The sequence below is a fragment of the Cuculus canorus genome, chromosome Z (assembly GCF_017976375.1).
Source record: "Cuculus canorus isolate bCucCan1 chromosome Z, bCucCan1.pri, whole genome shotgun sequence".
NCBI classification, from domain to species: Eukaryota; Metazoa; Chordata; class Aves; order Cuculiformes; family Cuculidae; genus Cuculus; species Cuculus canorus.
The window spans coordinates 37,984,637-38,000,121 of NC_071441.1; the positions used below are offsets into that span (position 1 = coordinate 37,984,637).

Sequence of the window (15,485 nt, forward strand, 5' to 3'; positions counted from 1 at the left end):
AATGTTAAACACAACAAATGTTAAACAGCACTGGTCCCAATACTGATCCCTGAGGAGTGCCACTTGTCACTGGTCTCCTTTTGGACATTGAGCCGTTGACCACAACTCCTTGAGTGTGACCATCCAGAAAGGTCCTTGTCCACTGAATGGTTCATCCTTCAATCCATATCTCTCCAATTCAGAGACCAGAATGTCATGCAGTGTCTAATACTTTGCAAAAGCCCAAGCAGGTGATGTCAGTTGCTCTTCCCTTATCCACCAATGCCGTAGCCCTGTCGCAGAAGGCCACAAAATTTGTTAGGCACAATTTGCCCTTAGTGAATGTAGGACCATCTGGGCAGGTAGGTCTGGAAGGTAGGTCTGGGCAGACTATCCTAATATAAAATATAGGCCGGTTGTCACCAATCCCCTCCTTATTTTCTATGTGCTTCAGCAGAATTTTCAGGGAGATCTGCTCTGTGTCCTTGCCAGGCACAGAGGTGAGAATGACTGGCCTGTAGTCATCACAGAACTGTGTCACCATGGGTCTGTTGATATAATCCATGTCCACTAATGAGTGACTTTAATGAAAAACAGAATATAAGGGGACAACACATTTGCATAAACTGGCCTGGTATTCCCACAGTTTATAAATTGCACCTTTCTGCTTAAAACTGTTGTGGTGTTCATTACACTGAGCCTCTCCGACCTCAAACTGGATGTGCAGGCACCCCTGTGACTATTGGAGCCATGTTGGCCACAACCAGCGATGCCTGGTGTAAGCAGCAAGTCATTTTACTACCTCTCAGGTTTATAAATAAAAGGAACAGTGCAAAGGTTTGCAGAGAGTCAACAGGTTTTGTTCACAAAGGACAGGCAACTGGACCAACAAAACATACCTGTATCAGCTACAGTAACCCAAACACACGATGTAAAAATCTCAGCCCTTCAGACACAATCTTTTGAAGAATGCCAATTGTGGTTATGATTTCTATGATTTGGCCTTGTTTTTATCCTGATTGTTCATGGGAAACTAACTTCTGTTGACCTTAACTTCATGGTACATCCTGTTTTGATTTGAAATTAATCTTATCCTTAGTGCAGGACTGCAAACCTAAACCTGACTCGCAGCTGTGCTTTGAAAGACAGGATTAGAGATGGCCCTGGCAGCATAACAACTGTTTCCTCCCTCAGTCTTGGAGTTTAAACAGGTCTGGGCAGACTATCCTAAGATAAAATACAGTGCATACTCTATGCCAAGCCCTAAACATAATCATTGCATCTCCCCTAGCTTTCACACAGACCTACTTATGCAAGGCACGCTTGCTACAGAATAAAACTAATTCCATTAGACTATGCCCTTTCTAGCTTCATCCTCATTGAAGACATCACAAACAGTTTTGCATCAACGGAATAATTATAGCAACCAAGTTAGGGCTATTATCTGCTCACAAACAACTTTACAAAATGCCGGTAGTCAAGTAGGATCCCTTAGGCTGTAACTTACTTCAAATTGAAGCAGGAAATTCTAACTCAGCAAAGACAAGATATCATTATTATTTCTGCACAGTTCTCAAACTGTAAAAAAGAGCCAGCCATAATTAACAATAACATAAAAAATTCTGAAGGTATTTCCATTAACACAAAACAGTAACAAAATGCTATATAAGAAATGTTTATCTACTGTTCTTGCTTCTGAATAGTTGCTTTAGTCTGTAGAAAGATGAAACTGCATGTACTTTCAGTGAAAAGGAGTTGGAAATTGCCCTCTTCTAGACTGGAGAAGTTCATTAACACCACCACATTACTGCAACTCTACCAAATATTTTGCAAGCCCTTGTGGAGCCTTATGTTTGCATCCACACTAGATTTCCATGACAAACACTATATCCAGAAAACTTTTTAGAAATTTTTGGAACACCACCATTGCCTACAACTATCTGAAAGGAGGTTGCAGAGAGGTGGGTGCTGGTCTCTTCTCCCAAGTGACAGGTGATAGGACAGGGTGGAATGGCCTCAAGCTGCACCAGGGGAAGCTCAGATTGGACATCAGGGAAAATATTTTTCACCAAAAGGGTCATTAGGCACTGGAAAAGGTTGCTCAGGGAGGTGGCTGAGTTACCAACCCTGGCGGTATTTAAAAGACAGGTAGATAAGGCACTTAAGGATATGGTGTAGTGGCAGATAGGTATGGTTGGACTCGATGATCTCAGAGGTCTTTTCCAACCTGGTGATTTTATGATTATTTTTATTTAAAACATTCTACATTCTTCAATCAAAGCCTCCTGAAGTTATGCTGCATATGAAAGACAGCAGAAAAAATGGTGCCATTATTGACTGTACAGAGAAACTGTTTGCCGCTTTAATCAGTGTTTTGGAAGTCATAGTATCTTTGGAGAGGAACAAACACAAGGAATTCAGAACAATTTCAGCAGTAAGATAAGAGATGTGGTATTTTGTCAAACGTGTCTTTGTTATCACAGAGTTTCAAAAGAGACCAAAAAAGTATAACTTCTCAAAGAGATTCCACAATGACAGTGAAAAACACTGCTTAGAAATTTATCTTGTCTTTGTCTGTATAATTGTATTTTCTAAAATGAATGTAGACCTTTACAAAAAATTCATTTTCTCTGAGTTATCAATCAAAACAAAATTTCTGTAATACGGATTTCAAACCCCAAAGTGATTATGTCTTCCATGGCGGGTTAAAGTAATCTGTGACCTCTTCATTTGGAGCTTTTTCCTGTGCACAATCATTGCGAGATTGTCAAATAACACACACACATAAACAACAAGAAACGGACAAAGAAGACTGGTAGTTTACATATTTGCATGCAAAGCCTGGATCTCACACTCAGGATGGGTGGTTAACCTTCCTGGCAGCAGATTACTCATCTTATTTCAGCCCAGGTGAAGGCTGCCTGCCAAAGTTGCTCCACAAGTGGATTTTTTACATGGGCAGAACAGCAGCCCTACACAAGCTTCCCAGGCAGGTATAGATATGGGATACATAATCTTTTCTGAAAGACCCCTTGCTCTACTTTTTTTTTAAAAGGGCAAAGGTGCTTAATTACAGGAGACAGAAAATTGCAAACGGAGTTTCATATTCCTCTCGCCTTTACAGCTAAGCATTAATCACCAGCAAGGGGCATCTTTAGGTGATCGTCTTTCTACAGCCACTCTCTCATCCCCAGATATGAATCTTATTCTCTAGTGCCTAAGTCTCCCTCATCTGGAGGAGGAACACCCCGAATCTAACACAGGGCTCAAGGCCTCATTTGGGAGCAAGGCACCTGAACAGGTAGACAGGGTAACACTCTGTCACTTAGCACATTTAGCCATCACACACATTTTCCAGCAAGGTAATTCTACTGAACTCAAGTGATGACATGAAGTTTTAGGCTAAGCAGTAAAGAGCTATGTCGCTGAAGATGAACTTGCTCGTGTTTACTACTACTCTTCCAACACCTGCACAGGAAAATACGTCTATTTATCATTGTTGTGGATGTGCTTATCTTATCCTGTTTCCTTTCCTCTGTGACATTCAGTAACTCCTCTAATGTTTATTAACATAAGCAATGTTATTGTCTTGATATATTGATTTGATATAAAGCAAAACCTGGAGTAACAAACTTTCTGCTTTGAACTTTGAGAGATTGCCAGAAACAGCTGAAGCATGCTTCAGATGGACAGAGCACCTTCTTTCCCCTTCGTTTATCATTCCTTTGTGTTCTGTTTCAGTTTGAAAAATACAGCATCTACCCACCTTAGAGAGTTGTTCTATGTTTTATTTCTGAAAGATTTTATCCTTCTCAAACTCTTGAGTTGTGATGTCCTTCTTGAGACTGTCTAAGATGGATAGATCACAAGTACTTTTTCCTCATTTTCTGTTGAATTTATGCTCCATATCTTTTCACTATTGCTGTATTAAGTTGTTTGTAATAAAAGGCATACTTTATTGTAATAATAAGTAGGATTTGACCTGATTGTTATTTCATTATTTCATTATCTTGGTCCTTTACGTCTCAGAGAGAACTTTTTCTTGTTTCTACACTAACACTAAAATATTAATGCTTTTATACATTAAGCTACTAGCATAGCATCAAAATACTACCAAAAGAAAAAATATTTAATTGCTAAGAAACTATAACTCAGATGATTACTTTAGAATTGTTTTTACATAATGTTACATGAGCTATGTAGTATATACCTATGACTGTTTTACTGAAAAGTAGCATGGTTTAAGACCTTTAGGCCACATGCATTGTGTGTGCATGTTTCCTCTTCCAGCAGCAGCATCTGGGCAGAGAGGTCACTTCTCTCCTTTTGGTTATTGTTATTACTACGTGAAACACTGTTGTTCAGAGCAGTTAAAATATCAGAAGTGGCATCGGCTCACCTCTTCCTTCTCTTATTTACATGATCCATGTGAAGAAGTTAATCTGCTGCCAGACCCTTGAATATCAGGCAAAATTTAAAGTGTACACTAGGGTGGCACAGAAAAGTGTGGAAATACTCAGTTACTCACAATGCATCGCACCATTCACAACATCTACGATTTTTATGTACCAAATCATAACATCAATTCCATGGATCACTAGAGTTCCTCAGCAGCTACCTGTACTACTTGAAATGTCCATCAGCCGTGTAGTTTTGGAAAGTTAACGAGGGTATTCACAGTTTGGTTTTGGGATGCAATTATTTTAACACAAGCTATTTTTTCCTCCTAATGTATTTTACCTATCTTTCTGCATTAGCACTCTTCTACAACATTGCCCAAAGTTATGGGCACTTTCTTCCATGGGATTTTTAGTGTTGAAGCTTTTTAAGTGGGTCACATTTATGCATGCGGAAACCTGTTTGCTCATTTCGGAAACAAATGTTACAGGCCGCAGTGTTTTCTTTGTGGCCTGATAAGGACAGCCTGACTTGGCATGGTACAAAGGACTTTGATATATAACACCGAGTTTGAGAAGCTGGGGTATTATTCCTATGAACAAAAATTTACCTAAGCAAAAAAAATACAGAGTTTTTTAGTGAGTTTCAAAGGATAGTTGTGACAAACCGAGCTGTAATTCATAATTAAAGGGTCACTTTTCGACACTTAATAACTGCAGTTCAGTACTACAGTCTCTGCATTGGAAGAACAGGTAGGAGTTTCCCACTTTCCAGAGGTGGGGTTATTCAGTAGGCATACACTGCAAATTTGCTCCCCGATTCACTTTCCCTTTCCCATCAGCAGGGATGGCTGCTAACAGCCTTAGAAGGCAGCACTCCACAGCATATGAACAGCAGTGAACAAAGCAGAACAGGGGAAAAAAAACCTTCACTGTTTTTACAGCTTCACGGCTTCTCTGCACTCTTGATATTTGTCTCAAAAATTAGCTATTAATGTAAGAAATGTGAGTCATCCATTTCACAACCTACAACTAGCCATTAAAACTCACTGTGATGGTAAGACAGTGTGGCAAAAATAGCATGCTAATGCAGTGCTGCTAGTTAGCTTCAACACAAAAGGCCCACATCAAGTGCCAAGAAATGTGCTCCTGCTTTAGAACAGAAAGATCTACTGCTTAAAAATAGCAGAGAACTAGCATAAAATAAAAGAAGTACTGCTGTATGTGGTAAAGCTGAAGCCTTTTATTTTTGAGTAAGCAGCTTCCAAAGGATACAGTAAATGAGGCACAGTGGGTACTTGCAGATTTAAAAGCTAAAATAAACCTACAACCATTTTCATGTTTTTACCAGCTGAAGACAGACCAGCACATGCCACAGCATTTCCAAATCACTCCTCACTACTACCAAATCTTTTACAGTTCAGCCATATGCCTTTTGCTCACATGGATGAGGTAAAGCCAACACAAATCCCAGTTCACTGTGGCCACTGGAGCTTCACACCTAGGTAGGCTTGCAGCCTCCCTGTGCCCTACCACGTGTGACAGCAGGCTGCAGAGCCAGACAGAGTTTTAGTCCCAAAGAACAAACTGTGTGGGCCAGCAGGACCAGGGAAGTGATCGTGCCCCTGGTGATGGTGAGGCTGCACCTTGAATACTGTGTTCAGTTTGGGGCCCCTCACTACAAGAAGAAGGTTGAGCTTATGGAGTGTGTCTAGAGAAGGGCAACAAACCTGGTGAAGGGTTTGGAGCATCAGTGTTATGAGGAGCGGCTGAGGTAGCTGGGGTTGTTCAGGCTGGAGAAAAGCAGGCTGAGGGAAGACCTTATCACTCTCTACAGCTACCTGAAAGGAGGTTGTAGCAAGGCGGTTTGGTGCTCACCACTTCTGCCAAGTAACACGTGATAAGACAAGAGGAAACAGCCTCAGAAGGGAAGGTTTAGACTGGATATTAGGAAAAATTTCTTCACCGAAAGGGTTGACAAGCATTGAGACAGGCTGCCCAGACATGGTTGAGTCACCATCCCAGGAGGCTTTTAAAAGACATGCAGAAGTGGTGCTTAGGGTCATGATTTAGTGGTGGAATTGGTCTGCTAGGTAAAGGGTCAGACTCCGTGGTTTTAAAGGTCTTTTAACAACCTAAACAATTCCATGATTCTAAGTAGACTGGTAGATTTTAAGATTATGTTTCGGTAATTGCAGTACAAATACCTAAAAAGCTATGCTAGATTGAGGGGAAAACCCCCACTCCTCAAACAGTAATATACTGAAATTTGTAACCTATATGAACTTCTAATACCACATGCCTGAAAAGCCTGTGAAAATCCCCTAATCGCAGCCTGTGGCAGCTCCTGCAGAAATTTGGCCCTTCTCTCCTGCCCACTCCTTGCAGCCCTGGGACTGGTGCCTGTCGCTCGGCAGGGCTGGTGGCCAGTAATGCTGATGAGGGGTGCATCACAGAATGCTGGAATGGGGCAGATCTCCATGCACCCCTGCAAGTGATACTGAAAATCATAAAATTATAGAATCATAGAATAGTTTGGGTTGGAAGGGACCTTAAAGATCATCTAGTTCCAACCCCCTTCCACGGGCAGGAACATCCCACTAAAGGACGCTGCCCAAGGCCCCATCCAACCTAGCCTTGAACACCTCCAGGGATGGGGCATCCACAACTTCCCTGGGCAACCTGTGCCAGTGTCTCACCACTGTCATGGTAAAGAAATTCTTCCTAATGTCCAGTCTAAATCTGCCCCTCTCTGGTTTATACCCATTCCCTCTCGTCCTATCACCACAAGCCTTCATGAATAGCCCCTCTCCAGCTTTCCTGTAGACCCCCTTCAGGTACTGGAAGGTCGCTATAAGATCTTCTCTGAGCCTCCTCTTCTCCAGGCTGAACAACCACAACTCTCTCAGCCTGTCCTCGTACAGAAGGTGCTCCAGCCCTCTGATCATCTTTGTAGTCCTCCTCTGGACCTGTTCCAACAGCTTCATATCCTTGTTACGTTGAAGATTCCAGAACTGGACACAGTATTCCAGATGAGGTTTCACAAGAGAGGAATAGAGGGGCAGAATCACCTCTCTCGATCTGCTGGCCACACTTCTCTTGATGAAGCCCAGGATACATTTGGCTTTCTGGGCTGCAAGTGCACATTGCCATCTCATGTCAAGCTTCTCATTGAAGCCGGCAAATAAACCTTCCAAGACTGTTTTTTAAGTTTTAGAAAGCAAGCATCCTTTATCAGGTCTGGGAGACATGCAGGAGTGTTCTCCATCAGTACTGTGCAATGAGACAAGAGCTGGGGACAGAATAGATTCCCCACTCACATGCATATGTAAAAGCTTTCCCAGAAATCTTACGCATATTCTATTCATACAATCATAGAATAGTTTGGCTTGGAAGGGAGCTTAAAGATCACCCAGTTCCAACCCCTCTTCCATGGGCAGGGACACGTCCCACTAGATCAGGCTGCCCAACGCTCCATGCAACCTGACTTTGAACATCTCCAGGAGCGGGGTTACCAAGGACTAATTTTAATGTTATTTATTAGCTTCACAACAGTGAATACTCTTGCTAATTTGGAGCTGGCTCCAGCTCTCTGCGCGACCTTGCATTTGGGGCAGGGAAAGGCTCTAAACAGAGGTGATAACAGAAGAAGAGCCATCTGTTCAGCACAGATCATACTTCATATAAGAAGTTATATTCAAAGAATGAATAGGGAAAACACCGCTTGAAAGAAAACCTACTGTCTGACCTTCAAAAAATACAGTTGCTTAGATGAAACTTAACCTCTACTTTAGCATTTAAACCAAAACCACACTGTTTTTGTAACAGTACTCCTCGTATGACAGCGCAAAACCGGCCGCGCCCCCCTGCGCGGCCCCTTTAAACCGGGCGCGCCAAAGCGCTCGCGCCTCCGCGGCGATTGGTCGCGGCTTCCGCGCGCCATGCCCCCCCTTCCCACCGCGCGCCGAGCCAATCAGCGTCTCCCCCGAGCCGCGGGCCGGGGGGGGACCGGGGGGGCGGTGCCGGCTCCCGTTCGAATCCCGCCGGCGAGACGCGCGCGCCGCTCGGACCGCCCCCTGTCCCCCTCCTCCCCGCGGGGCGGGGCCTGCGCGTTCCCCGCGGCGCGATTGGCCGTCGGGGGCGGTGGCCGCGTGACGTTATCGGCGGGCTGGGTGATTGGCTACGCCCAGGCGCGAAATGTAACGCGGGAAAAGCTGGGGCTCAGCCGGGGCTGCAAGCGCTGACTGCGGCGGTTCCTCCTCGGGCATCGCGGGGACTGGGGTTGCCAGTGGGCCGGCGCCGCTCGGAAAGGTGCGGAGAGGAGGAAGAGAAGGAGGAGGAGGCGGCGGCGGCTGCTTCGCCGCGGTGCCCGCCGCTGGGTTTGCAGATCCGCTCGGGGCAGGCGGTGGAGCGCGGGGAGGCACCGGGGCGCCGCCGGTAGCCGGCGATGAGCAGCTGAGGCGGGACGGGCGGGACGCGCTGCTCGGCCCGGCTCTGACGGCGACTCTGAGCCGCCGCACCCTGCTCCCGCGCCCCGCGCCCCGCCCGGGGCCGGCGATGGCGGAGCAGCCGCCCGCGGGCCCCCCGCTGATCTTTTGCCAGGACTCCCCGAAGCGCGTCCTGGTCTCCGTTATCAAAACCACGCCGATCAAGCCCTCGTCGCGGGGCCGCGGCGAAGAGCCGGCGCCCACCCTGCCCGTGCCCACCAGCCCCGGCTTCAGCGACTTCATGGTCTACCCGTGGCGCTGGGGCGAGAACGCCCACAACGTCACCCTCAGCCCCGGCGGCGCTGTCGCCCCCGCGGCCCTCCCGCCGCCCCGCGGGGGAGCGGGCAGAGCTCCCGCCGCCGCGGACGAGGAGGAGGAGGCGGCGCGGAACCCGGGCGGCGCGCGGCACCGACACGCGAAGGTGAGCGAAAGAGCGCGGGGGGCGCGGGGAACGGAGCACCGCGCGCTGCTTCCCTCCCCCGCGCGCCGGAGCTTTTAAAGTGACGTCACTTCCGGCCGCCGCGCGCGCGGACGCCTCGTCGGGCGGGAAGGCGGTGGGGGCCGCCCGCGGGCTGGGGGGTTCCCGCCTCTCTTCCCTGCGTTTAACAACTAGAGTAGGAAAAAAAAACAAACCCGAGAAACCACTAAAGAAGCCCTTCCCGGTCCCGCGCTGGAGTTTCATCCCCTGCACCCCGCGACCAGGGCGGGCTGCGCATGTCCGGGCATGGCCCCCGGTCGAAGCCGTCACCTGGCGGTCACACCGGGGAAGCTGCGGGCTTAGGCTGAGCCGCGGAGGTTTGGGAAGGCGTGGGATTTCAGTTCCCTGACTTTCCGTACAGGATGGGATAAGGCGTGGCCGGCCAAGAGCAGACACCGTCCGCGACCTGATCAATGAAGGAGAGCATTCGTCCAGCAGGATACGTTGCAATATCTGTAACCGTGTCTTTCCGCGAGAGAAATCCCTGCAGGCCCACAAGCGAACTCATACCGGTGAGTCAGGGGAAAAGTGTGAATCGCTGACAGGAGCAGCTTAGGAAGCAACAAGAAAAGTATTAAAAAAAAAACCTCCAAAGCACACTCGACCTGTTGATATTTTACTGTAGCTGTTAAATAAATCATACTTTTCTTCCAGGGATTATTAGTGCCATCAAAGTCTTTGTAACTGTGTCTGTCATGGGAAAGCGTAGCAGCAGTCGGGGCTACAATAGTATAGGCAAGCAGTGTGCCTGCTGTCACAGGCGGAACTTTTCTTGAGCTTGGTGCCCTGTATATGGTAGCACATTTTAGTTGAACGCCTCTGTGGTTTATTTCCTTCTCGCTACCATATTTTCCACACAACCATCAAAGTTTGGTTGTGAGACGAGATGGAAACTTAAAAAGTGGCTGGTAACTTCCACAATTGACACCCTAGAAGTGCAGCTTAATGTGGAGGAAAAGGTTCAAATGCTTAAATTGACCATGTCTTTTTCTCTCTCACCACCTAAAATTCAATATTTGGGGTGAAGGTGGTCACACTAGTTTACTGAACTGTATGTAGAAGGCATATCACGGTTCAGTTAAAATGTAAGATCACTGCACTTGATACCCAGCTGAGCTGGAACAGGAGATGCCAGTACTTTTTTTTTTCCTTTGTGTTTCAGGAGGACTGTATTTATGATAAAGTGTGAGCTAGTGTAGCTCACGAAACGGGCAGAATTACCAACACTCCCCCACAAATGCCCAAATCAAACAGGACTCCAGAAGAGCCTTTTCTCCCATAGTCTGCTTTTCTGATTCAAGTCACAAAGACTAACCTAGATACTAATATTAAACAGCAGTTTCTCTTGCTCTTTGATCAAAAGATGTTTGTATTTCATCTGGTTCTGCTGGGTGTTGAACTTGTATAAACCACTTAAATGAGCAGAGCTTACCCCTGTGTTGCTCCTCTGATGTAGTAAGTCAGCTTTGCCCTTGCTTTGTCCTCCCTGAGGAGCGGCACTATGGCATCTCTTTGCGTAGGGACATGCGGTCAGACCCTCTGGTGGGAGAAGACACCTGCTATGTCTGTTCCTCTCATGGGTGTTTGCATGGAGGAGTCTTCCTTGATGACTGGTCTAAGAAAACTTTTTTTGGCTTAAGTCTGGAATAAGTTTCTCTTGTGACCGCCTTTTACCCATTACCACTTATTTCAGATAGTCTTCCCTTATGAGGTATTTTTACAACTTTGTGTGTTACTATAGTGTTGATCTCAGTTACTTTAACCTAGTTCAGGCTATGCTACGGGTAAGATTTATCTGGTTATAACTTTGATTACATTACTTGTCCATTTACTGATTTTAGTGCATATATTTCTTGCTCTGTAGTTGCACAGTTTCATGGGACAAAACTTACATAGTGCTATACAAGAGGCTTAAATGAGAAAATAGGACAAGCAAAAATTTAATTATGATTTTGGTCTGTCCATTCCACCCCCCACCCCTGTCCCACCTCCCATCCTGTCTCCCTGGGAAGAATTGTATTATCCAGCAGCATTGAGCATATACTTCAAACTGAAGATCTGTTTGGGGTGAAAGTGGATTTCTGCTATTTGGTATACCAAGGACTGGTGCAAGCATCTAAGTGGGTAAAAGGAGAGCTTGCTTGTGTAAATCTTAAGCCAGGGACTACCACTGGATACTAGTAATTCTTCTCTTATATTCTGCTCACATAAATCTGTTCCCTTATTATTTTTAAGGTGAGAGGCCGTATTTGTGTGACTACCCAGATTGTGGGAAAGCCTTTGTTCAGAGTGGGCAGCTCAAAACTCACCAGCGTCTCCACACAGGGGAGAAACCCTTCGTCTGCTCAGAGAATGGTGAGCCATCAGAGAACGATTTCAGAACTAGGGTCAGTCTAGGACTGGAAATACGTGCATGTTCACGTGTAAAAGATCCATAAAACCCTCAGGCTTTAATCTTAGAGAAGCTTCTAGGGAAGGGAGGAGCCATGCAGAATCTACATAATTATGCAATTATGTATGTAAGAATTGCATATGTTACTATATAAGTAGGTTATCAGTAATTCTGACTGTTGATACTAATGTGTAAAATTATGGGGCATTTGCGATGTTGCAATGAACCTTGCAATCAGAGCTTGCTGTTTTTCACCAAACCTAGGGTTTTGGAAGTTGTAAAGGGAGTTTTGTAAGAGGAAGGTTGGATTCAATAGTACCTTTATCCCACAGTTGTTAATGCTTGCTCATTGGTTGGCTTCCATAACATGTTCTTCATTTTCACTTTGTGTTTTTTAAGGCTGTTTAAGCAGGTTCACGCATGCAAACCGTCATTGTCCCAAACATCCAGATGCCCGACTGAAGAGGGAAGAGCTGACAGACAGGTTGAGTAAGAAGCAGACAGCTGACAATAAAGCTGTGGCTGACTGGCTAGCAAAGTAAGTTCCCTCATGGAGACACCTTTTTCTAAAGACTAGTGAGGGTGGTCTGAGAAAGCATTTTTTTTTTTTCTTTTGGGGCAAAGCAAGTGCCCCCAACAAACCAAAATGGGCTGTTCCTCCTCCTTGCCTTTCCTTTAAGAAGTGCAAATTCCCGTTCAGGACAAAGTTCCTTATGAGACTTTTTCTTATAATTTTTGTTTGGTTGTTTTTGGTTTTGTTCTCTACTTAGATGCTTCTCCTGCCTCTATCAACACTTGCTAGTACTGTGTTATTTCAGTGCTACAGTCTTACTGAATTCTCATCTTGTGAGGGGCAACAATTGTATACATCTAGCGAGAAACACCTGCTGGGAACACTGTGTGAAGGAGAAATCTGTCACAGATCTTCACTTGGGCACTTAAAATACTGAATAAGGAGGTTTCTGACAGCTTAAATACTGCCATACAAGGGCTGAAGGACAAAGCCAAATGCAGTGCTTAGTCAGATGCAAGCTAGTACTTGGGAGGTTTTTCCCAGCTTTGAATTGTTGGTGTGCAAGTCAGTTGTATGTATTTTAAAAGCATTCCCTACATCTGATTTTGTAGGTACTGGGAGAATAGGGAACAACGCGCTCCTGCTTTGAAAACTAAAACAATCCAAAAAACGGATCAGGAACAGCAGGACCCAATGGAGTATCTTCAATCTGATGAAGAGGATGATGAAGAGAAAAACAGTGCTCATTCAGCTGCTCGCCGCCGCCGCCTCCAGGAACAGCGTGAACGCATGCATGGTGCACTGGCTCTTATTGAGCTTGCAAACCTAGCTGTGGCACCCCTGCGACAGTAGATGGGAACAGAGTCTGCCTATAGAAAATGTACTTCCTGGTGGTACTTAACCAGTTAGATCCTGGGCATAAGCTAAGCACCTTATTTGCTTATTATAGGCTGCTATTCTGTAGAATTTATGAAGAATGTTGTTGCCCCATCACATGGGGAAAGAGAATTGCACTTTTTGTAAGGTAAAAGACAGATGTAAAGTTTCTAAGTATTTTGTAAATATGGGACTGCATAATGCAGGGTTGACAAATTTATGTGTTGTGGGGAGCTAGATTTTGCAAGGTTAACTCATTTATTTGAAGCAGTTTCACAGGAAGCACTTTCGCAATTAGCGGAATGGTACACGTGGCTAAAGAAGGCTGACAGAAAAGTATTTATGTGACTCGGCAAATTTATACTAAGTGGTATAAATATTGTTAAACAGCATTGAAACCATGTTTTTCTAATATCTGTGTTTTTACCTAGTATCACTGAGACTGAGAGCTTAGTTATCTCAGCTTGCAGAGGGGAAGGAACTGCTTTGTGTAGTAAGCTGTAGGATTGTTCGGGATCTTCACAGTGACTGCTCAAGGTATGAGGCTTGACTTTGCTGTTTTATGTTTTCTGATTTGATTTCAGCAGAATCTCTTGGTAGCACTTGTTATTCCTAACGTGATGTTAGGAATTTTTGCACATTTTTGGCTTTATCTGAAAATGATTAGTCTTGCAAAGTCTAGACAAAGGTAAACAATTGGTAATATTTTTTTCAGATATTTTTGGACCCTGTAGTGATTTGGCACTTGAATTTGGTAATAAAAGGGGGATTTACAGGGTGGTGTGGTTTTGTAGTAAACTGTTCTAGATCTCCTATTAGCAAACACTAAGTTTTGAAGTATTGCTTTTATATGATTATTAGCAAATAGAAGCCTTTGTACTTTCTGTGCATAAAGCCACCTTATTTGCTTTATTTCAGGATAACATGCCAATTTTGTGTTCACTAACTGTAGCACAGCTATTAATTAAACACTGCAGAAAAGTATTCACTATATGAATAGAAAATAGGCTTCAAATATAGTTACAAGTGTGTGAACAGTGTGATTTCATTTATTCCCAACATAAATGAGATTACAGAATGCTGACTAGTAATCAGATACCAATATAAAATGTTTAGCAGGATATCTTGTTACTTTTAATGTTATATACTTTCAGATAGCATTGCATTGTGATCTTTTTCTATATTTTGCTTTGAAGGTAACCAGAGATTCTTAATATGCTAACGAAACTTTGTGTTTTGGTTGGAGTTCTTGTGTGTTTTTTTTGTTGTTGGTTTTTTTTTTTTTTTCATTAAGCTGTTGCTTTAGGGGATATTAAATGATCTGAATTTACTGACCTGCTTTAACTCCTTCCTCTTGTTGAAGGTCAGGAAATTCAGTTGAGAAGGGATGCCACTTTCCCTCTCGCTTACACTAGAGGAAGGAATCATTTTATCAGTCATTTGGTATAGACTGACCAGGTGCATACAGCTGTTCCAGAAAAGTTGCATGATTTTACACCAGCAACTGCAACTGTTGGATTATGTTCTCTGGTGATTCATAATGTGTTGTGGTTAGAAATCTCATTAAGCCAGTTTGCTTAAATGATGTCTTGATGCACTTAAGAATAATTGAATAATTAAAACAAATCACTTTCATTGAATGTAATAACTTTGCACCAGTGATACGGTTTAACTTTTTCTTTCAGCTCCTCAGCTTAGCTGACATCAGGCCCATTTGTTTCTGATTTAAGTTTTTTAGGCTCAAAAATATGAAATACTTTGGTTATTCTAGGCTTCTTAGCCCATGTAAGACTAATGTTTCAGTTGGGTAGGTTTGGAATTTTTCAGATAAGTTTCACGCTTTTGACTGTTCAGTTGGCTACAGGCAAATAGTCTGATCCTAAAATGAGCCCTGCGCATAAATCTGTTGTACTTCTGAGTCACAGCTCAGACTAGCTCCTGACTAGTGTTTCACAGGAGACGAGACTCTTAACTACCAGCCAGTTGCAGACTGGAATCTTTTGGCTTCAATGGGATTGATTTATTATTGTCTTTTCTCCCAGTCGGCTGTAATGCTTCGGGCAACTTGTGGAATATTTCATCAAGTATGACAAGTACACTGAATTTTACTTGGCTGTAGATAGAATTCAGACAGCTGGAGCAATTTTGCGTTGTGACAGGTTGTGGTTAAAAAAACAAGTAAAAAAAAAATAATTGAGACTGGAAGACTGCTGTTTGTTTTAATACGAAGTGATTACATACAAGAAATCTTGAAGTGTTTAATGCTTCGTAAAAGTAAGTTGTAGTTTGGCATGACTTAACAGCAGGAGCGTGGATGTGCTGTCAGTTTAATAAATGCTTTGAATAGAAACTAACTCGGTTT

At 44.2% G+C, this 15,485-nt stretch overlaps 1 protein-coding gene across 1 annotated transcript; it reads left to right on the forward strand.

The window, feature by feature from the left end:
* Positions 1–8,590: 8,590 nt before the first annotated feature.
* ZNF367 (zinc finger protein 367) lies at positions 8,591–15,476 on the forward strand. Its single transcript, XM_054055382.1, has 5 exons — positions 8,591–9,284; positions 9,703–9,853; positions 11,577–11,696; positions 12,133–12,271; positions 12,859–15,476. The coding sequence occupies exons 1-5, from the start codon at positions 8,934–8,936 to the stop codon at positions 13,097–13,099; spliced, it is 1,002 nt and encodes a 333-aa protein (XP_053911357.1). The 5' UTR covers positions 8,591–8,933; the 3' UTR covers positions 13,100–15,476.
* Positions 15,477–15,485: the final 9 nt, after the last annotated feature.